This window comes from Apus apus, chromosome 8, assembly GCF_020740795.1.
Source record: "Apus apus isolate bApuApu2 chromosome 8, bApuApu2.pri.cur, whole genome shotgun sequence".
Classification (NCBI taxonomy): domain Eukaryota; kingdom Metazoa; phylum Chordata; class Aves; order Apodiformes; family Apodidae; genus Apus; species Apus apus.
Window position 1 is genome coordinate 15,697,406 of NC_067289.1, and position 24,558 is coordinate 15,721,963.

The window sequence follows — 24,558 nt, forward strand, 5'->3', positions numbered from 1 at the left end:
TCCTCATCCCTGAGCAACCCTGCCTGATGAGGAAGGAAGAAACTGCCAGCACCACGAGTGAGGGTCCCTCTCTGTGAGCAAACAGGGCGTTTGAGAGGTTGCTTATGAGAGTTTTTTACGTGCTTTCCCTGGCCTTACCAGAACGCCTGTTTTGAAACTAGAAGGCAAAAAAAAATAAATTAAAATCTGCCTCCCTCCCTCCTGATCTATCTATTTCCCTTTGAAAAACAGTGATTTCATTTTTCTTCCCGTCCAGGGTTTTTTGTTTTGTTTTGTTTTGTTTCTCTCTTCTAAACTGAGCCCAAGCCAACGTGGCAAAAGGCTCTTTGCTCATGTCCTTATTTGTCAAACACGCCACCGCCGCACCCTCAGCACCATTCTGGGAACAAGCCCTTGCCTTGGCCGGCTGATTTCAGCCCAAGGGGAACTTCCCAACACAACTCCCCCCGAGCCCCAACGCACACTCTTTTTTGAAACAAACATTTCCTTTTCAAGTATTACAGTTAATAAGAAAAGAGTTTAAATTTCCTTCTCCTTTCCTGCCCTGCCCTGCATCCAAACATGACTGATCTAGATGGGAAAACAGAAATTACAAGAAAATGCCAGATCTACTGCAAAGGTATTTCACAGCCCAGTCCTCTGATTTCCATCAGAGCATGGGCACCTCAAGGGAAGTCAGATACTAAAGTACCTTTTTGGATCTGATCCTAAGTAGCCAGTTCCACTGTCCAAAGAGAGATTCAAAGATAAACAGGCCTATGAAACATGGGCATTATTATTTTAACTGCTGCTCTTAAGCTACAACTTAAACTGTAATACTCTGTGCAGCTTTTAGCCGTTGCTAACAGTAATGCATGAAATGATAATAAACTAAGTGTATATTTTCTGCTGCTCTCATCACCTTAACACCTAGTATAAGAAGTTTTACCTGGAGCCCCACGACACATATTTCATAAGATGTCACCAGACATCTGCCACCCAGAGAGAAATTTCTGTTCTAAAAGGGCTAATTATCTGGAACAGATACATTTCAAACTCTGCAGTAAATCTGGAGGGCTCACACCAGGCCTACAGGGGCTGAAATGCTCCAGGCAGTAGCCTTAGATCTGGTCCATGCTCAGGAACAGCATCATCCGCTCCAGCACTTACATTTAGCAACAGGGAAACTGAGGCATGGAAATGAAGTGGTCTGGCAACAGAGAGTGGAATCAGGCTTGACTTTAGCTTGCTGGATCCCAATCCAACACATGCTCATCAGATCCTTGCCTTCAGGCAACCATGTCCCAAGGGCAGAGAAAGGATTCACAGCAGAATGAACACAGCCACCATCCTTTTTGCTCCTTCAGCATGGGAACCTCCATCTGGAGTAATGAAAATGTCTGTGTTCAACGCACAAAGGCATTAGCAGCTTTCTCCCTCACCACCTGCCCATTTCCCTCATCCCTCAGGCCTTGCCTCAGCATGGCTTTTGCTGCTCCTGCAAGATAAGGAGCTGATCTTGCAACATGAGACCCCGCTGGCTCCTGACTTAGCTTGGCTTTTGTCCGCTCCTGATCTCCTTCAGAGGATGGAAAGGAAAAGGAAGGCTAAAAAGGTGACATGAGAGCACAGATTAAAGGCGGGGACCTATATTTGCTATGCAGAGTACATCTGGGGGTGCTGACAGGCAGGAGTGCTGGGGTGCAACTGGTAGGCTCACCTCCCTCCAAATGGAATGCCACATGAAGGAATCTCTCTCTAACCAAGCTCCTTGCCAAAACCCAACGCTGTGAACATGGCTCCAGCCCCAACTTCCCAAAGCCAGAGAGAAAGACTGTGACAAACAGCAGTTGCAGGAGCTCAGCAGGGAACACCTGTCCTGTCAGGTGGTTCTACCAAGGGGCACATCCCACTGCTAGCCCCGAGTGGCTCAGGCACATCTTTGGACTGATGGCAGGAGGGAGGGATGAGGAGCTGGAGACACAAGCCCCCTTTCAATAAACAAGGCAAGGTCCCCTCCTCTGGCAACCTGGCAGGGGAAGCCTGACCTGTGAGGCACCTTGAGCCCTTCCCACTGCCAGGCTCCTAAGCAGCAGCTGTGCAGGCAGCGCCTGCCCTGCCCAGGAGCTGGCTGCTGCGCTGCTTCCCAGGGCAGGCTGGAAGCTCCCCTGCTCCCATGGGGTCTGCTCTTCTCAGAGAGATAAGAGACAGAACAACACTTGCTGGGGAATTACTTCATTCCCCCAAGGCTGGGAAAAGCCATGCTCACACTTGGCTAATATCCCTGACTGCTGCAGCCTTTCCTGGCAAGGAAAAATGCAATCCTCATTAACCCCTTCCCTCTCAAAGGCTGCTTGTAATGCTGAGCCCAGGGCAGGACCATGATGAGACCTTGCGATAGCATCTGAGCATCTCACCACAGGCAAGAGATCACAGGAAGCTCACCAGGGAGGGAAATGTTTTCTTTTTACAGAGGTACAAAGCAGATGAATTGATTCTAGAGTTTGTGGAAGGATCAGGAACTAAGGTCTCTTGAATCCTCTTTAATGTCTGCTCACTAGCCAATCAAGGGACACAGGACTGCCACAAACTTCCAGGGTCATCAAGAACAGCTTGACTGTGGCTGTGTGGTTACACAATTCTGATCAGCCTCAAACCTAGATCACACTTACTTTGCTCTCACTGTTCCTTCCAGAAGACTCCTCCAAGCCTTTCACAGGCTCAGTGCTTATAAGCTTCCAAAACACCAGCACAAAGGTACTGCTGGCAAGCTCAGCATCTTCTGTTCCTGCACCAACACTCACCCAGAGCTGAAACAGTTCATCTTCTCTGGTGCTTATTGCCCAAATGTATTTCAAACTTGCAACTATACCCTCTCCTCAGGCTTCCTTTTGCTCAGCTAACAAGCCAAACTCTATTGGTCTCTGCTGGCAAGATCAGCTCCTCACTCCTTGATCATCTTGACAGCCTGTTCCTGCAGCCTGAATACATTTCCCCTGAAGGTGTCTAAGACAACAGTAATTGGCACTCCAGGCAAGCTGGTGATTTCTGCAGAAAGGGGTTCACACCTTTCAGAGGTGATCAAGGTCCCTATCCCCACAGGACGTTCCATCATCACCTGATGCATCTGAGAAGCTGCACTTTCATCCAGATAGTAAGTCTAGAGGCTTCAAGCCAGTGAAATGGGGGTGAAAAGGGTCTCAGTGACATCACTGGAGCCTGGCCTAGGGCTTATTTGCCTCTCTTAATTTTAGGTATCTAAACAAAGTACTTTTAGGATCATATTACTGCCCTAAAGCCTTTCTGCCATCCATGGAAGGAGACAGTCCTTCCAGAAAACAATTCATTCTGGGAAGGTTTCACCCTCCTCTGCCATCACAAAGACACAAGACAATTAGTCTTCTAATTCAAGCCGGATGGGAAAAATCCTTTAACAGGCCAGCAAGTTTTGAATGGAAATCTTCCCTACTTGGGAAACAGAGCTTGCTAAAGCTGACTGGGTTGCTCCTGACATGTGATTTCTAACCACAGCACTTTGCCACCTTATTTTATGATCATCCATTCTTCCCACAATGTTTTGATCAGTTCTGCACAAATGATAAAATCCTTGTCTTCTTACCTGCACATTGAAAGTAACGTCATCCAGGGGGGGTGGAGGGGGGAAGGCACCTTGTGATGATGTGATGTTCCCGAGGTCCACAGGAGGTGGAGGTGGAGGAAGGAAGTCCCCTGGGAGAAAGAACGGGAGAGCTTAGACTCACCAGCATTTCCCCACATCATTACATGGATGATAAGGCTGAACCCCACAATTCTGACAGCTCTGCCATCTATTTTGTGGCACAGGAACTAACACATCCTTTAACCATTAAATGCTCAGCTGCACCCCTTGCTGCTTCAGGAGGTGACTATGACAGCTCATTAATGTTGCCAAATTATTTAGAGGTGCTCAAGCCCCACAGAAGAAGGTGACTGGCCACAAAGCCTGAAAGCAGCAACAACCAAGCTCCACAGACTGAAGCTTGCATCTCAAACCTGCTGCAGACAACTACAATACTTGCAAGAATGAACATCCCACATCCAGCCTTGTGATGGATCCCATCCAATTCACACCCCTCGTGTGCCAAATTATGCCAGTTCTTCTTGATCACTGCTAAAGAAAGCATCAGATATTGCCTAAAAGCAAGGATTCCCTGTTGCAGAGAACACACAGAGGGCTAGAGCCTGAAATTGAAATCAGTCCATCTCCTGCTGCTGGCAGGCAGCCATGCTCTTTGTATCTCCCTCTTCCTATAGGAACCTCATAGTTTCATGTAAAGAACTGTTGGGAAGATTACAGGCTCTTCTCAGTGACAACAGCCATGTCATGAGGGCCCAGCTGCAAGCCCATCTACACTTTATCTACACTTCAGTTTGCTCATCTTAAACTTCCAAAAGTGCTGATGTAAAGACAAAGCACCACCTTGGCTGTGAAGTCATCCAGCTTTCCATATAGATGAGAGACCTCTCCTTGAGAATTTTGTGGGATGCGGGAGCACAATGGAGAAAACCAGAACAGAGCAGCACAGGGCAGCAGGACACCAAGCTCTGAAAGCACCTCCTAAGGATGGAAAAAATGGCACTTGCCATTAGCACTGGATTTGGCTCCTGGGGAGGCAGCTGCCTGTAATTTGGATCACTTTGGTATATTTTTATTTCTTCTCATAAAGCCTGATGCTGCAAGTAGAGCTGTTTGCTGTTGGCTTTCCTGTGTGCAGCATCTGGCATGAAAGTCCAAGATGAATAAAAGTGGTGTTTCACATATATAGGAACTGTTGCTTTTGGAGGGTTTTAACCCTTTGGGGAGGAAACAGGGCCTTCCATGGATCTTCCACATCTCCATGCACTTCCACACCAGCTCCCAGCTAGACACCCTTAGTGCCATCCCCAAAGGAGAAGAGTCCAAACCTCTCAGAGAGGTACTGAGCCAAACCCTAGGGACTTGCAGTCCTCTGGTCCACCCATGCCCAGGTTCAAAGCCCCAGCTGAGCCCATCCCAGGCACAGGCACCAGCTGGATGTCACCACCAGCACTGTACCTTCATGCTACTTGCTGTGGGTCTGCCTGGATCTTATTTCCCATGAAAGTAACTTCTTCCCATTTTCCCCAAAGCAAGCATGGATAGAACTCAAAAAGCCCCTCTGAATTCCTAAGAAAGTAGCAACCTAAGTACAGATACTAGAAAACAGTTTGAAAACAACATGTTGAAAACTAATTTAAGACAACTATGTTACTCTAATACATAAAATCCCATGAAACCTACTGGCTCACGATTATAGAGCTCAAGATTGATTTAAAATAAAATATGTCCAATAACATCTGCAGTTTCATTCTCTTTGCCCTATAATTAATCCAATCTTTTCTTTCAAATAATACAAAATACAATACACAGTAAAAAGAAAAGAATAAATATTTTGAAATTAATATCTTGGCATTTAGTACTAAAAATGCTGGGATGACTGAGTGCTAAGTAAACTTTTCTCCTTTGCTCTGAAAATGACCCTCCAACCAACGTGATTTTGCAAACCAATTCAATTCCAGTGGAGACATACTTCCCAAAGAATACATTTCAGATGATGTTGCTCCAGTGAGTCCCAGCTCCAATACCAAAGACTCATCTCCCTGCAGAACCCATTAGTCAGACATTCTTGCTTTATTACAGTCCTTCAAAACACTTAAGCAAAATCGAGGTAGAAAACGTGTTGAAGGGGATGAGACAGGGAAAGGGACCGGGTTTGTGTATAAAAAGGGAAAAATAATAATTACTGTGACAGAAGGGGAAAACAACAATTGCTAGAACAAACACAAACTAAATACCATTTTGCCACTTTGGAAGAATGGGTCCTCCCAAAAGAAGAAAAAAACAAACACAGAACCAACCAAAAAAACAAACATTGGCAAGAATATTCAGAAAAGGAGCAAAGGACAGAAACAGAGAAGAGTCCTTTCCTAGGGTTTAGAAGTAACCACTTCCCTTTGCAGTAGGAGACATCTGGCTTTTCTGCACCCCAGCCCAGGTCTGCTGACTCTGTGTCAGATAAGCTGCTGGCTCTGCTCTCCCCATAAATGGGAAGGTTTTTATACTGGGAAGCAGAGAGCAGATGCCCGATGAACTGGGGGAACCTTGCAGATGTTTGGCCTTTTCCTAGTCCTCTGCAAACAGATGGACTTTTCTCCTTCACAGCTTTAGTTATTTATTCTGCCACTGCACTTTCCTCTTTCCCACACACAGCAATAGGTCCCAATGCTGTTCCCACTGCACTCACTGAAGAGTATTCCCTTGGATGCAGGAGGGAAAGCTGTTACTTTATTATTATTATTGGCAGTGCTGGAAGTGTCCCTCCAGCAGAGAGGGAAGCATGTAAAGATGATAAAAATCTGTGCCTGGAGCAGCAAACGCTTTTAGATGATGTGTAGAAGAAATAGGTCTATGTTTGAGGGAGTAAAGGAAGCAAAAAAGCTGAAAGCAAGCTTACACTCCATTTAAGTAGCATTTCCCTGAAGACTGCTCCATTGCATCTTAGGGAACTTCCCTCATGCCAGAAGATCTGCAAGCCAGACAGATTTTATTTGCTTAGAGTCAGGCAAGCTGTAGGAGGAGGCAGAAGAGTCCATGTACAGGTAGAGTATATCACTGCTACCCACTGCTGGCCACCTCCAGCACCAGCCAGCTATGTGGGGAGCTCTCTGGGGAAGGGACCGTCCTCTGGTCCACACAGATGCACTGGCAGCCGAGGGGGAAATGGGGCTTTGGGGACACCAGAGTTAACCACTGACTGTTGAAGGACATGTCCCACCCTGAGCCCTCACTCTCTCCTGCCCAATTTAACTCACTGCCTTCCATGAATAAGGGATACAATGGGCACAAGGTTTATTAGTACTGATGGCTGCTCAGCACCAAGACTGGTATTTTGGTTGACATTCACCCGGTATCAGCCTGAACACTTGGAGGTACTCAAGTTTTAAGAGAGCTGCACTGAGCTCCATCGATGGAGAGACATCAAGCAACTGCAGGAGGCAATTTGTACTTCAAGGCAGGTGAAACCACCTTCTGATGGCAAGTGCCCCTACAGAGGCAGCCTGGGTCAGGCAAGTTTGCAGGCAAGGAGTAGCATCGCTCCCCTCCTGGCACTGTGGCACAGCCTGCCTTCAGCTCTCGAAATGAGAAATCTCTACCATTACCATATGTTTAGAGGAGAAAATAAACACTCCTCGTTGCGCCAGCTACTTGTTTCTTCTGCTGACAGCTGTGAGGACCGTGAGTCAACCTAGGAAGGGGCTGCGCGGTGCAGCACACGCTCCAGCTCGGTTATTTCAGCTACGATGGCGCAACGTGCCGTGAAACCGCAGCTCTGAGCTCCGACCTCGGCTCTCGTGCCCGCTCCTGCAGCAGAGCATCACCCAGCACAACCACGAGAGGTGATGCTGTCAGCCCCAGTAATGCTCTCCTCCATATTTCACAGTCAAGTCATCAGACAGAAATTAGGTCAGTCCATCACAGCTATGTTAGGAAACTACAGCAGAGCCATAAGCAGTAGTGACGTCTCCCAAGCCATAGCCCAGCTTCTGGCTCCAACCAAACCTGTGTCATGCAGATCCATTTGCAAAGTTTTACCCTACTTCCCAACCCAAATCTTCCCTCAAAGGAGATTCAGATGATTCATTATTAGACTTCTCAAATGTATAAATAAAAAATTGTTCAAAGCCTTAAGAGATGCTTACATCAGCATGAGCCTGTCAGGCTCAATAGAAGCTCTTACATTGCCATTAGCTGCCTGATGCCTTCTGGGTACAAGTACAAGCTGAGAAAAACATCCTGTCTCATGCACCAAGCACCTTTCTCACAATCTAACCTTTAAAATGTGAAGTGCTCTTCAGGTTTTTGCAAGATGAGGCGTGTATGTCTCAAGCCTTTGTATTCAGGGAGATATATCTACCAGTCAACAAATCAGCCACAGCACAGTAACTGCTTCCACTCATGACTGACACAGTTGTTTAGACATCAAGATTTGCAGCTTTGAAAAGTGTAGACATGAAGAAGATCTCACATGTTCAGTAAGAAGAGACTGGGGAAAAAACCCTCAGAAACACAAGAACGCAAAAACATCACTTTTTCCCTGAAACAATAACTTAATGAAATCTATCAACCAAGAAAACAGGGTTCATACTGGTCTTCCCAGATCTCTGGCTGACATCTAAAGACTACATGCCCAGATGTTTTTAATTTTTCTTCTTCCAAACAAAAATAACCCTTTCTCATCATCATCATGATAATTTCTGACTCTGAAGCTGGTTCAGAATCAGTTTGAATCACCCGAAAAACACAGCTCTCCCCTGACTCATAGGGACTAGAATAAGAATGGTGATGGAGCAAACCTCACTGATGTCTTTCCATTCTGATCCAAACAGTCTCCATATGGGAAAGCATGGAGCAGATAAAGGCACTTCCATTGCCCAGTCAAGTATTTCCCTTCTACTGCAAAAAGCCAAAGTTTGCAATTTGAGGATGATCTACATTGAAAAAACTAAGATTCACACTTAAACCCTAATTTGTTTAGCACTTGGTTAAAATCTTTTTTATGGAGGCTACCATGAAACTGTATTCCACAATAACCACTGCAAAAACCTGCAGAATATTGCAGTATTACTAAGTGGTCTGGGAAACTTCATACTGCACATGTGACAGCACAGGATTTTTATAGAAAATCCCAGACTGATATGACCTAGTGGCTCTTAGGTGTGAACATAATTCTTACTAAGTTTCCCAAAATGAACATTTTCCTGTAACATCTACATTTAACATGTACCACTGGACTAGAAGAGCACATGAAGGAAATAACGCTTTGTGTTGGCACATCCTTGGTCAAAACCACATTGTGAGGGGTCACAGACACCAAGTCAGTGCAGGAGAAACCACTGCATTACACAGCAGCTCCACAATCTACCTAAATGAACCACATTGTCCTATGATTCCTATAATAAAGCAGCTCCACCAACCCAACTCACTACTTAAATTACCACTCTCATACCAATCACTAATCCTACCATTTGAACTACTTTTGTTAATCAGCTACTGTATTAATAAGCAGGAGGGAGGAAAAAAATCCCACACTGGCTAATTTCATCCTCAGCATTTAAAAAAGGAATACTGAGTCTGTCAGGTAGTTGCACTGAAAATTTACTTCACCACCTGCTAGCTGAAATATTGCTTTTATGGATTTATATTGTATTAAAAGGTCACTGGCTGTTTAAGTCTTAAACAGTTTTAATCATTCTAAAAGTCTCTTAACAGTAAGAAAAGGAAGCTCAGAACAAACAGCAGCAGGGATTCTAATTAAAAGGGCCAATTCATCTAATTTTATTTGGGGTTAATTATTCAGGATTCACTCTCTGATGTGTAAGGAATAGCAATTAGTAATTTTAGTGATTTGAGGAACATTGGAGGTGTAATCAGTTAAAATGAGTGAGTGTTTACAACACAAGATGTTGAATTAGTATCTCCCAGCTGGAGAACAGGAACATTACTCCCCTACAGTTCAGGACTACGAATCGCAGTCCTGCTTAAAACGCTCTCTTCAAATTACAAAAAAAAAAAACCCAAACAACAAAACAACAAACCACCCACAAGCCAACAATCATCTGGTAATTTTGTTTACTACATGGTAAGGTCAATAGGCAAGGTGTACCATGGCAGCTTATGCATCCTCACAACCTCCTTCCTCTCACCATCCAACTACCCAAACCCTTGGGATTCACTGGAAACAATTCCCAGCATTTTTCCTATTTGTACAACTTCAGCCAGACTACCACCCTCCTGACATGCTGCCTTTTACCACAGCTAGCTGAGATAATGAAAGTAGCAGCCTGTGAAACTTCCAAATGTTAATTAACTTTGGTCGTTAAATATACAGAGGAAAAATGACCGTACGATTAACTTAAAACCTCTAGGTACAGTTCCTCCTGCAAATGCAAATCCAAAATAGCTCTGCTGGAATCGCTCTGGATTTCTTCCAGCATTACTAGAGCCAGAATAAGGTACTAAAGCTTTCAAGAGTAGCAGATGAGATTCTGATCAGGACAGAGGAACCTCATGGGGGAGAGCCTAGGGGATTGCTTTGACATTTGGGTCTGAGCTGAGCAGCAGCTCAAAAGCTGTTTTCTCCCACCTCTGAAGAGGTGGCTGGATTTTACCATCATCTAGGCATCATCAGGTACTTTGGTGGGACTGGAGCTGGATCCCTTGCATTGCCTACAAGTTTGTGACCACTGGAAGGAGCAGCATTGGCACACCATGCCAGGCTCCCAGCAGACGATACAGCTTTCATTGAACAACTTGATTTAGCACTAACAGATGCTATCTTTAGTGTCCTGTACACAGATCTTTCACTCCAGCTCTGGTCAACAGTTGGGAAAATCCCACCCACGTCTGGTTCACGTCCGAACTCACTGACCTCCCTCTCAAAACACCCCAAAGGCAGTAATTAGCACAAGCGTAGGAAACAAGGGCTCACTTCCCCAAATTATGCAAAAATCTCAGCTGCTTCGCCACAGTGGATGCCCCTCATTGTGAAAACAACGCGCTTTTTTTGAGACTGCTCTTTTGTTCAGCTTGTGTCTGTAGAAATCAACCCGTGCCATCCTTCCTGGTGCAACACAACCCATGCTCCTGCAGCCCCAGTGGTCGCAGGGCAGGGGGTGGGGTACAACCATGTGCAGGGCTGTTCTCCCCTGCACACATCAGCCAAACATCCTACACGCTGCTAAGATACACACTGCTAAGAACAAAGGCATCGATACATGGCTGCATTTTGAGTCTTCAACTTATTTTTCCACATGACTTTGGGGCAAAGCATTTCTCTCTGCAATAGAGAAGACTTATTTCACTCAACAACCTGCTTTGTAAACACGACACGAATGAACTGGTTCTGCTCCCACTTAGATCACATTACATAAAACAGTTCTCTCCCTAACGCTGATATCTGCTTAGAGGGGAGGTCTGCTAGTATCAGAACTCAGTGAAAAATAAATCAGTCTTTTACTAAAGCTTAGTGAAGGACTAAAGTTCAACCAATGCAAAAAACAGCCCACAGTACTGTAAAACTTTAATTAAAATCTGTGCTAAAATAGAAGGAGGAAGAAAAAAACCTAAGATTAACAGAAAAGCTCTAAGTACCATTCCTTGTCATAGACCTTTTCTAGGACTTTGGGGATGACACCTCGTCCCACTGCACCTCATTCCATGGGGATGCAAAGCCTTCCTTTGTCTTTTCTCCAATGATTATACATAGACTTAAGGATACAGTTTGTCTTACTTGGTCTGTGCAGGGATTAGCATGATGAGCTCCCGCTTTCAATTGCAGCTGCTCAGGTCCAATAGCAGGGACAAAAGTAGCTCCAAATGATTTTTTTATAATTACAGGAAACAGCCTGCTACTTTCAACACAAACAACTGGAAATACTCTGGAAATTAGGGCATCTAAGTCAGAAGAGCAAACCCTGTTCTCAGGGGGGAAACATGGGCTGCATTCCCACAGCATCCCTCTCGGGTGCAGCTCAAGAGGTCCATAAAACAACTCAACGAGGGAAACGTTGCACTCACTCAGAACAGAACTGAAATGGGTTATCTGTTTGTTTATTAGATTTAGGTGTTCAACTCATTTGTTCATTGCAAAGAGCTCCTGACAAGAGTTGACATCTGCATTAATTTACTAAAGAGGGCTGTTGTGAAGGAGTTTTAAAAAAATGAGCTATGCCACTGGATTAACACTCCATTCTCCCTGATTGTTGCTGTGTGGCACAATCAAAACAAATTCATTTTTTTTGGTCAGCTTTCTTCCCTGAAGAGGCAGCCAGGGAAGACAGGGACTATGTTCTTCAGATACATCCTCTCTTACCTCCAACCAAATGCTCTCTGTGCCTAGTGATGAAATATGAAACACACTGCACAGATCACAAAAAAACCCCAAAACAACCGACCAACATTTCCCAGAGCTCTTTACTGACAAGAGACTTCCTCAAGTTTTGGAAGCTGCAGTCAACAGTCTTTAAGCAATCTTGGACTTATTTTTGCCTATAGCTGTGTTTGTGTTGTTTCCCCACTTTGGAAGTGAACTGCAATCTGAGCGGTCAGAGGAAACCAGATGTGCCACAGCCTTGGCTTGAGCCTCAGAGCCAGCAGTGACTCGTGCTGCAGAACATCTGGAAGCACTGGATCCATTCTGCCTGTCCAGCATGCAAAGGACAGAGACAACATAACACACTGCCATAACTAGACCATTTCCCTGGGTAATGAGGTCAACCTTCCTGCAAGTTGTTCTCTTCACAAAGTCTTCTGGCTTAAAAATCTGGAGCAAAAACACCAGTGCATGTGTGGCTCTCAGATGTGCTGATCAAACAAGCCCCCATAAACTGATTTTCATACTAGCTCATTGAATTCCTCCCATCCTCTCCCCCACCTCTCCCTATTTAACACTTAGTATCATTCAAATATGGAAAGACTATAGCAAATATGTCTTTATCAGATGGGTCTTAGCTCACTGTTTTCTCCAATACAAACAGCCCTGGCTCTCTTCCTTTTACTGCAATTAGTGCTACTGGGGAGAAGAATAAGGAGCTAGATATTTTTCATGCTACAGAATTAATCCCTTTTTTATTCACCAGTGTAACAGTTGAACAATAAATTACATCCTTAATCCCTGGAGATAATTTAAGATAAAATTACATGTTGGATAAATAGAATTCACCTCAATCTTCTTTTTTCAAAGTAAATAACTAATGCTCTGTATTTCCATATATTAATTTATACAAGTAGATATTTGCAAGGAGTGGTGATGGGTTTTGTGGAGGGAGTTTGTTTCCTTTCACTGGTACCTGCTAGAAATGTCACACATGATCTGGCTATGCCTTGGAAGAGAAATGGGATTCTAATAAAAAGAAAAAGCAAAGGAAAAAAAAAAAAGTGAGGGAGGGGATGTTTCTTTCCCTGGGTAGATTCCACCTGTAGGTGCTCTACATTCCCCTCTGCTGTACTTCTGGGTAACACAGAAGGCACAAGAGAAAAAACAACATTCAGGTTTTCTCTTCTTTAACATGAATTTTACCCTAAACTACTGAAGCACAAGCTTTCTGTACTAAGGATCACTGCCAAACACCCCAAAATTACTACACACGCCTTCATGTGCAATATTACCATATTTTGAACTGAAATACTTTAGAATTTACAATTTTGCATAATTAAACAAAGAAACCGGTTAGGAAACAACATGCTAAACTGACTTTTTAGATACGTAGCTACATTTACATTTTCCAGATTCCACAAAATACCCTGCTGAGAACAGCCTCATCCTTCTCCTTGCTGAGGAAAACAAGAGGAGAGAGAGTACTTCCCAACCGGAGCATCCAGCGTGAGCAAGGAAGAGGTGAATGACAGTGGCACAAACAGGACTTCTCAAGGATGAGAATGATATTCCCATTCATTAGACTGATGATATTAAAATTTACTCCCTAAACTGACCCAGACTGCCTGTCCTCAGCCTAGAAACAGGGATAAATGGTGGCAGTGCGGTACCTGTGCTGGTTTGGGGAACATGTGCCTCTCATCTTGCGTTCCCCACAGGAGCAACCACAATATCCAAACACATATTTCAATCTTCTGACCATTCTGAGAAAGCAATCGACCAAACCTGCAGTTTTGCTGTAACTCTGCTCAGCATATGGTGCCTTCCTTTCAGAGAAAAATATTACATTCTGGCACCAGTCCAGGGTAACTGAGAGGGTGCCTTGAAGTAAAACATACCACACCAAAAGCAGGGTCAATTAGTGGGTGTAGAGAAACCTGTGTGAGTTCATTTTCAGATTGAATTAAAACTTTTCTATTTAACCAACAGAAAATGAATTACTGGAATATTTGTGGATGTTGTTAAAAGGAAAAATGCGGAAGAAAATTAAAATCTTCTGCATAGATTGTGGTTTTCTTTGAAAAGTCAGAGATTTTATTCTTGAAATAAAAGGTTGTGGGGAAAAATGATAACCAATTGTTGTAATATATTGCTACAGTTTCTAGGCTGGACTTCCAAAATCTTCAATCTGAGCTGTGAGTCAGAGCTGTTACTTGTACAATTTTAAGCAAAAAGAAAAAATTAGGTTAGATGGGAAATCTCTCTTGATTTTCTTTTGTCCTAACTTCTTTTCCGGTCTTGCTGCAGGAAAGTGCAAATACATTCTTTTCAGACAAATGATTGATCTCCATTCTAAATTCCCACTCCAATATTAATAACCTCTCAGAAAACAATTAAAATGGATATATTGTTTGAGTGTGTGCTCAGGGAGCAAGAGAAGAGGATAAATCTTCTCTGAGCACAAAAACCTCTATCATATTTGGAGGCCTGCTGATGCCTGTGGTGACATACAAATGTTATTTGCTGTAACATATGTGTCTCCCTACGCCACCACAAGCACATGCCTGTAGCAGTGAATGGGAAGGAGAGTACTTAGCAACACAGGGGAAGAGTGGATGGTCCATATCACCATCCAACAAAAATCTCCCCATCAGTGAGACTGAAAGAGTAGACCTTTTCCTCCATCAGATAGAAGATACTGCGGGAAGGAGAACGCCTTCCAATTTGACATCATGAGCAAGAGGAAAGAGCCAGAGAGATCCCAGGCATGTACTCTGCTTGGAAATAATTTTAATGCATAGAGATGCCTGATGTACTGAGGCTTTATGATGAATCATGGAGGCCATGCCAGTCAGAGCTGCTTATTAGCCCAGTCTCCCGAGCTCTGAGATTTCTGTAGCCAGTATCTCTACTTTCTTCATGAATCACAACAAAAAGAGAAGTGTCTTCTGGGTCAACTGCTCTGGACTGGCTTGTCTCCACACTGCTCAAGATTAGGGCTCTCTGTAGCAGACTGATTGCATCAACACTCTACAGCCCCTGGTCTAGATCTTCCCCACGATCTCAGAGGTGCTCAGGAGCTGAGGACTATCACTAATCTGCTTTTTTGCAGTCCCAAGAGTAATAATGAGAAGGTTCTGTTGCTGCTTGCCAACATGGTGCTTTTACAGCCTAACAATGGCAAAGCCTGCTGCCTGCCCCGGTAAGAGTGCACTTGGAGATATTTAAGAGTGCAGAGTTTTCATAGAGAACCACTTTTTCCATCAGTGAGACAAACCTGAGAGCCATGCCCCTAGTGTCTGCATAGAGAAGAAGAGAATCATCCTTCCTTGGAGAGCACTAACCAGCTTTGCTAAATGAAGCTGAACCACAGCAGGTTTTGAAAACTCACACTGCCATTTTGCAATGCATGAATTGCTACATGCAGTCATCCAAGGTGACTGCTTTATGCAAAAGCAAAGCTCATTCCAAGAGGATTTAAACAAACACAATCAGATTTATGTGATGAAAGACACCCAAGTGAATAACAACCTTATTTAAAGAGAAAACATGGCATGTTTGAGTACCTGGGCTGTCAAGAAAACTAGAAGTAATCAAGAACACACTTGAGAATGATCTGAAACTACCCAATGTTTACCTTTCTACACAAAGGAAGAATTTTAAAATACAGGCATAATCTAGTTTTAAAAACCATTTCCACATCTAAGCAAAATATAAATGTGGACGTTAAAGATCATTTAAGGGATGGGATTCTTTGCTTTCCTGACACCTGGAGATATACTCTGTATCCTTATCTGGCCATAAATATCACACCATGTCATGGTGATTTGCATCTTGCCTGATTAAAATCTTTAATTCCACTGGATTTAAAAGGCTGATTTGGGAGCCACTCAGACAAGAACCCAAGGCTGGAGCTGATCACAAGCACAGAATGAAACGCTGTGACTGCGGCACTGATATCTGCTACCCTGGTTCTTCAGAATGCTGCAGCCAGAATCATCTAGGCAAGACAGACAAACATAGGTGTGTGCCAGGTCAGCCAGCAAAATCTTTTAAGGCAACAGCTCTGCACTCATCGTGAGAAAGAAGATAAAACCTACTTTGCCTCTCCTTTACTATATATTTAACATTTGCCAGTGAAAAAAATCAGATGACTACTTAAAGCTTGGGATGATGCACGCCATCTTCAAGTTATTCTTGAGCAAAATGTTTAATGTTTCATGTGGTTTGGAAATGGCTTAAATTCTCTGCTGAATTTTTCATGCCCATACACAATTTAGCCTTTATCCAAAAAAATCCCCTTCAATTATGTACTCTGCAGAAAATGCAGAAAATCTTCAAAAGGATTCTAGCTGCTTTTTTCCCCCTTTTTTTGTTTGGTGTGTTTTGGCTTGCTGGGATCTCCATAAAACATCCTCACTTGGACATACACCCACTGAAGTTATACAGACTTCACCACTTGTGCTACTCATAGAAAGTCAACTCTGCTCTCTCTCCCTGCATTTATTTTAATTGAGGGAAATGTGAAGAGCACTGCAGAGGGACTAAAAGGTTGCAAACTCCTGGACAGACCCAATTTTTTTTTTTACACTGATACATAAGAGGGAGCTGTAAATCCACAGCAGCAGGGCACCACGGAGCAAAGCCAGCCGGTGGGCAGCCTTTGGGCAGTGAAGCCTGCAGAAGACAGGCAGCTCCCCGCGCAGGAGATCTGGCAGAAAAGAGTGCCATTAGAGTACTGCAATGTGCCAGCTATTCTTGGAGGCAGAACAGCCCCTCAGGAGAGCAAAGCAAGGACATCCCTCAGACCACTAACCCACAGCACAGGCATCCCCAGGAACATGAAGCCATCTTCTGTCCCACCAAGCAGCTCAGGCCAAAGATACCATCTCTCTGCTGCTTTTGTTCTCAAAACACCTTCATTTTGCTGAGCCCACATCCCCTAAGATTCCAGGAATATTAGCTTAAGCCACACAAAACATTTTTTTAAAAGAAGTGATTCTCATAGTTCTCCTATTTGTTAAGCTGCATCTTTAAAAAAGCTTCCCTAATATATTGGAACAGGACCCACATTATCTCTTCATAAAAGGAATCAAAATTCTAGGCTTCTAAATTCATTGGTAAGCAGTTTGGACTTCCTTTCATACTGTAAGGTTTCCTTCCTATAAGACGCAAGATATATTGCCTCAAGGGGAAAGCAGCTTTATGAAGAGGAAGCTAGATGTGCCAGAATTGTTCTCTTCCATTATTTGCGACATCCTTTCTCCCTCCCATTGTTTTAATAGAGCTGGTCACCAGAAGAATCTGCAGCAAGAACACTGACTCCCTCAACAGAGCATCTACCTGCCAAGAGCCCCAGACAACATCTGTTCTCCTGCAGAGCCTTCTCCAGGTCCAGAAAACACGCTTTCTGTGCCCCGTATGCAGTTATGATAGCAATATGATTCTACTCATAGACTTATTTTTTGCTTTTCCCACCAGAACAACAATTGAGGAATGAATGGCTCACCAGTAATCTCCTACATACCTACAATTTTTGTTGAACTTGATTGAATAGAAGGATGAAGAAGGAAAAAAGAGACAGAAAACATTCAGCAGTAGACAGTTTTAAAACAGTAACCAGTGTTACAGGGAGGAAAAAAGATATTTAAAAAGTCTGGTGTCTAATGTTCTTACACGTGATCCAGATAAACATTCTCCTCCTGTCTGCACATGCTTGAATGTAGCACAGACTCAGTTACACATTTAAGTTCAAGTGCACGCTTAAATGTTATGTCCCATAGGCCTTCAGAAAGCATCAAATGAGGCATTTGTTGAAATACTTTGCTAAGCAAAAGGATCGGTTTACATACTTTCTCCAAAGATTTTGCTGAAATGAGGCTGAATAGTTTCAGTAGTACCTCTCAGGAGATGCCCAGTTCTTCCCCGAAGCATTTTCTTCCTAGGATTTCACTCCTTCACATTCAGCTTTGGGGAATCAGTATGGAAAACTGGGACCAGGGAATTTGCAGCATTAGAAATGACCATATTACCAGGGGCAGCTGATGTAACCCCAAATCCCTCCCACTGATCCAGATCACACTCTCCACTAGGGCCACTGACATCTCTTCAATTTCTTTTAAAACTTCCTCTAAGGGATATAATCACCCTAAATCCAAGCACAGGGAAATGCAGGGTTCACCCAAATCACAAACTACTTGATCTGGGACAAAAGGAATCTGCTGCCAGGAGGACTCAATGGAGTTGCTAAAAATAAGCAAATATTCCCAGTGTTTCTACACTCCTCTCCCTAAAGTGAAATGATCAAGAGGATTAACTTAGAGTATGCACAGTTTTAATGTGAAAAAACCCAAGTTGCATCTTAGCTTTTAAGCAAAGACCAGATGGAAAGTCTATCATTAGAAATGCCAAAGGGAGAATACACTCAAAGTTCGCTCCAGGATGGAAAGGTCATTTCTAGTCATCCTTGCTTTAAATGTTCTCAGAAGCACTCAAGCTTTTTGTAATAAAATGGGTTTTTTCAGTTTATCAACTTGATTTCCTCCAAAATAAAATAAAAAACCTCAACAGCAAAACAAAAATCCCCAAACAACACAAGACAGAAACTTTAAAGGCAGGCGCCAGCCTCTTTTTTCCTCTCCAGAGCAAAAGAATCATTAAATTTTTAATGAATTATTGTTTAGATGACAAGAAATGCCACAAAAATGATCTGTTGATTCCACCCAGGGGTGTTTACTTAGAGCTTCACGGGAAGATTTATGAGACAACAGGCAACAGACAACGTGTCAAGTCGGAGAAGAAATGCTTCGCTTGTCAGGTACCAATGTCGATGAAGAACATGTCGAGCTGATGAGAAATGGATCAGGTTTCACCTCTGCATTCAAAGCAACACCCCAACCCCCGGTGAAGACCATATACCAGCTGACTGACAAGTCCACCAGCTATTTGCATCATAACTACCATGTTACAGCCAAAAGACCTGAGAAGCTCAGTAAGGCCTTCCTTAGGGATAAAGATACCTTCTTAACTCTAGTAGTTGACGTATGATGGCAAGGAGGAGGCAAAATTGTGATAGGTGATTTTCACCTGAGTTCTTAGGCTGATCTGAAGATAATGCAGTGCCTACAGCTTTGCTCCACTTGCCAACTCATGGGAGAGATACAAACACTCAGCTTCCACTGAGATTTTACCTGTCCTTAATCTCCACATGCCTGCTAACTGTGAAGTAAACTCCATCTCTGTTAAGATAAACCCAAGCTGAAGCACGATATGTGAATAAGCCTGCTGGGAACACAGCTTCCAAACCCTAATAGGAAAATATTTAATCTAAGACACAGAAAACTCCATTCTCTTATTTTCCAACAAATATAAAAAAGCACATAGGTATGATTATATAAAATTGGCATTTTCACAGTAAACACACATCTGTGTCCTGGTGCAGATTATTCCCAGTAAGAACTGGAGCTACTGGCTGAAGCTGAAAATGATGTTTCCTTGCAGGCTGTGCCTTTTCTCAACTCTACTGGGCCAGCCCTGACAAAAAGGATCTGGCTTCAGGGCTTCTTTGTGCATAAATAAACTTCTTTGCAAGGTCCAGACAGCTGCATTTATATCAATCCACCCAGAGGAGCCACTGCTGACCTAACTTAGTTTCAACTGGGCTGTGCAAGTGTCAGAGGGAAACACGACCTGCGGAAGCACTGAATGAAAGACAACCAGACAAAACCAAGATCTCGTTCTCAAATGCCATGCTAAAATGTTGGGATCAACAAACAAATGCATTGTTGTTTCTTCTCTTAGTCACTTGCAAGTGGTTATTATTCCATATGAAATAATCAACAAATAAGCACAGACTCCTCCAAGCTCTCTTTAGAAATTTTCTTTTCAAAACACATCCTCATCTTAATCATTCACCATTTGCAATAGAGATGAGGGGAAAACAAGGAGGTAAGAAATCTGAGACACTCAAACCCTCCATAGTCCCCACAAATAGACACTCCCTGCCTTCCAATAGACTTGACTAATCATTTTTCTAAATAGCCAAAATAGAAATAAGATGCTTCTTCTGATGCCTCATGAGTTTTACAGCTCCTCTCATAAAGAGCTTTCATTACTCTGGGGATGACAGAGCCAGAACTGCTACAGGAGAAAGCTCCGATTTCAGCTTCATCCCAGTCATCGACTGAATGCCCAGAACCTTCATCACTGTTCTTGGATCGGGGGGGGAAATAAGAAAAGGGGAGTCTGAGTCCCAAGATAAGACCTCCATTTGCTGGACAGGTTTGGTAGAAAAAAACATCTCTGGACTTGGTGCAAACTAAGTATATTAGGTTATGTATGAGGAGATCAAAGAGATAGGGAGCCTCACAATTCCCTTCCTGCAGCCTCTCATTTGTGCACTTTCTATCCATGAAATGTGACCTTTGGACCCTGACATTTAGGCCCAGATTTTCCAACTTGTGTTACCTCCTTCTCCAGTTTCACAGGTGGAATTCATAGCACTTTAACGTGTAAATAGTTGGTGGTGTCCATCAAACACGACCCTGTGTCTTACCCAACAGATTCTTAAAATGGAATATTCCCACTCTGGAGAGCCATGCCATGCTGGATGGTCAACTTACATGAGGTACTGGATGTGCCATATCTCTTGAGAAAATTAATATGCCAAGCAAAAGCTCATCTCTCAAAATAGTCACTTTACTACCTTATTTCTTCTTTATTTGTTTCCTGCAGCTACACAACACATTCTCGTTGGGGCAAAAGGGATCATTAGCAAGAGCACTTTTGGACACATTGAAACAGGAAGATTAATAGTCTTCCCACATGAGAAGGCATAACAAGGCAAATGGATCCTCCACTAGCTTGTATCAGTAACATCTCAGGAAAGCACCATATACTCAGAGTGGAAATACAGTGGTTCAGCAATTATTTGTTTAAAGTCCAAGGGTGATTGCAGGGAAAGACCTCAGCTATGATCACGCATCACATCTCTTGTCTTGGATTTGCTGCTAAGCCTAAAGTATTTTCTGTCTGTCCAACAGGAGTGATTTACTGGCATGAAGAAATGTTTTAAATATCAAGAGTTTTTTCAGGCTCAGCCAAACCAATCAGTATTGCAGCTCTCTAAAAGACCCTTGTCCCTAATAAGGAAAGTGAACAATTGCATGAAACCTAGAGATCTGGCAGCTGGAGATCCACTAGTCTGGCCCCCTCCTGCTGCCGCAAGGTCATTTCTCCCTCTTGAGGGCATATGTCCTGTTTTTGCATACAAAGGCCGAGCGCCTGAAGCGCCAAGAGAAGTCGGTCAAATATTCTCATATTACAAACCCGACTGCTTCTCCTGCTGTAGAGGAGGATTACAGGCTCAAACTGCAGGACCACTGTTGACAGAGATGAGTTATCAGGAAAATGGAATTATTACTTTAATCCAGATCTAAGGCACTGAACAGACTGAGCAGAAGATTAGGAATATACTGAAGCACACTTCATACATTACCTGTTACAACTGGTGTGGTCTCACATCCACACAATAGTGAAGAAGATGCAGAACATCTATCATCTTACCCAGCTCACACTTCTTTCACATGTTGCCTCTTGTCTTTCTAAATTCCATTTTACATAAGATATCTGTGTCAGACCTGAGCTCCTAGAGCAATTTTCCTTCTATACCTGCAGAGTGATATCGGTCAGTCCAGTCCTATTTCTCCCTGGGCACCACACAAAGAACTACAGATGGCTGTTTGTGCCCAGTCAGTACAAAAAGTGATGTCAAAAGTGTAGCAGGAAGAAGGAGAGGACTCAATTATAAAAGCAAGATCTGAGATAATCTTGGTCCCAGGATAGCACAGGGTGACAATTAGAAACGTCTTAAATATCTGTCAGTTGGAGGCATTCAATGAGCACACTACTGAGAGAAAAGGTGGCACCTCAAAATGTCAATTACAACTTTCCAGACGCAAACTGTACTTTAGCCTCCTCTACCCCCCCACCCCCCCCGCCCCCCGTGCCTTCATCTCTAACATGACAGGAAGGTAAGCTTGAGCAACAGAAATTCAGTTGTCAAGAAGCAGCCTAATTGCACTGCAGTTTAACAACCAATTAATGGTTTTGCAGAAGTTTCGTGCCCTGCCCGGGGGGCTGTGTTGAGGAAGTGCATGGCATTGACTTCCCAGACTGAGTCACTGTTGTAAGCCCTGGGGCAGTATTTATAGAGTTGGGAGAAAATTTCCAGGAAACATCACTTACTGGCACTCACAAAAATAGCAAGGAAACTCTTCAATTACTAAACTTTTAAGGAAGAAAGTCTGTCTTCTTTATGACAAGACAGCAAAGTAGCAGCCTCTATGGTTTTCTTGGAAGCAGTTACAATTAATATTGTTCCTTATCTCACTTCTCCCTGACAGTAGTAGATGTTGCTTCTAAGCTATTAATTCGTACAGCTGCAAGGTTTGGATTTTTTCTCCTCTCTTTTCTACTGATTATTTCCAGGATAAGATGCTGAAGTCAACCTTGTCTCTGAAAACTTTAGCAATTCTCTCCTGGAACATGTCTGCAATAGTGTCCGTAGGTTGAACCCAAGCTCATGGATGCAGAGACTTGAGTGAGCCCAGCACAGCCACAGAAGCCCAGAGGTCAGCCTGAATCCTTTACCCAACTAGTCAAGATCCTCATTTGGGGGAATGGCTTCAGCCTTCATTAAACCACACAAATCTGCAGGTAAATCTGTTACTGGGAGTCCTTCCCATGAAGAGGTGAGCTGATCCCTTAGCACAACTGAGACATGTCCTGAGTTCACAAAGAGTACAAGAGCAGAGGAAGGGCACAGATTAGTTGCTGGATCAGTCACCTAAAAGCATCTGCTCCCATCCACACATGCAAGTTTTCTTATGCCTCCTCAGAGCCTCTAAGCCAGGTTTTAAGAAACATTTAGTCCCTGCAACAGTTTTAAGGATGCAAGCACAAATCTGGGGGATGCTCAACCATCTTAGAGGTAAAGACACATGGATTTATGCTCTTGCTTAGTGAGGGTGGGCAGACTATCCCAGACATTGTCCTCTTCCCCTAATCAGCTAGCATACCCCATCAGGAAGGATGTAGTCTAGCTGATCACAAAAGTGCAACTTTCTGGAATTTAAAAAATCTTTTAAAAGCACAAGATATGAGTACAAGAGTTTGTCCCCATCCCACATGAGAAGTGCAAATGTCTAATCCTATTACTATGACTTCCAGATACCACCCTTCTCCCCTCTGAGCCCTGGGGCCAATGTTAGCCAAATGGTTTTTCAGAAGGCCACAAAGATGTTCCCCTATCTGTCTTACACAAACCAGGAGCTTGGAAGAGGACAGAAAATAAGGGTAATGAAGGAGAGGCTCCTGGCATGAACTTGACCAGTACCTGCCCCATTTGACCTCTCAGCTGGGCTGACCTGGCACAGCTGCTGGGAGGGAACATGGGGTCCAGCTCTATGCCAAGCTGTCAATCAGCACACAGTCTGTGACACTCATGGGACCTGACACCCTGTGCAATGCAACAGAGACCCAACAAGTTTATTTTGTACGTGCCACCACGGCATCACAGCAGATACAGCAACATGCTTTGGCTGTTACTGACACGGGAAGCATTCAAAGCACTCACAGAGATAAGAGGCTCCCCTCATCTCCTGCCTGAGACTCGCTGACCTCCCCTCTCTCCCTTCTCACTGGCATTGTTAAAGATAATACAAAAATCTGCCACTTATTTTTTAAATGTCTCTATTTCAGAGGAATTTCCCCCTCCCTGTTTTTCTGAGGCCAATTAAAAATAAAAGTTTACCAGGAAGATGACAAAAAAAAAAAAGGCATCTGATATCATTGGATCCAGCTTATAAGGATCTCACATACACACAGAAAAGAATTATGTCCCTGAGCACTTTCTAACAGACTTTCAGAAAATTTCATCTTTCTACTTCCCTGGCTGGATAGTCTGCTTGAGTAATTTTCTTTTTCTCCTGGGGCTGGTTGCTAAGAGACGCGCTATTACTTCTCCCTCTCTTATGACCCGATTACTGTGATCAGCAAAGACAGCATGCAGACAACAGCCTGACACGGCTCATACAAGAACATCGGGCTCGTTACAAAATGATGGACTGTATTAACACTCCGCAGCCCCTTCACTCACCGTGGCCTTTGCAGAATCTCCTGACACAACTGGGGGCTTTTACTTCCCAGGCTTCTGAAGTGCACGTTCAAACATTTTAAATCACAGGACTGGGAAGAGAGAAGAATGGACTTTTACCTCCTGTGTTTCCCTGCCTGCCAGTTGGAGCAGCGTTAATGGATCCTCATTGAGAAACCCCCCTTGTCTCACCCTTCCCAAGAAGTGGCCCTTTCCACTCTCCTGCCAAAAACTGTGGAAATACTTAATGCACATCAGGTTAGCGCATTCCCTTGAAAAGTTTGACAGCACATTGAGAAGCTGATCTCAACACTTCAGGGGCCAAAAAGTGACCTGGTCCTGCAAAGAGATGAGTTGGACTGCCCTGGACAAGGAAAGCAGCTGGCAATGCACCCAACTGTAGGTGCAGGGTGGTCCCAAGGAAGCCAAGCAGGATGCCCGTGCTCCCAGTATGTGCTGAAACAGCCACAGCCTGGCACTGTCCCCTTTGGA

General features: G+C 43.7%; 1 protein-coding gene across 1 annotated transcript in view; it reads right to left on the minus strand.

The window, feature by feature from the left end:
* Positions 1 to 24,558, minus strand: part of LPP (LIM domain containing preferred translocation partner in lipoma) — a 323,116-nt gene that overhangs the window by 168,295 nt on the left and 130,263 nt on the right. Inside the window, 1 exon segment of the mRNA XM_051626360.1 lies at positions 3,599 to 3,708. Coding sequence (XP_051482320.1) covers positions 3,599 to 3,708 — 110 coding nt within the window.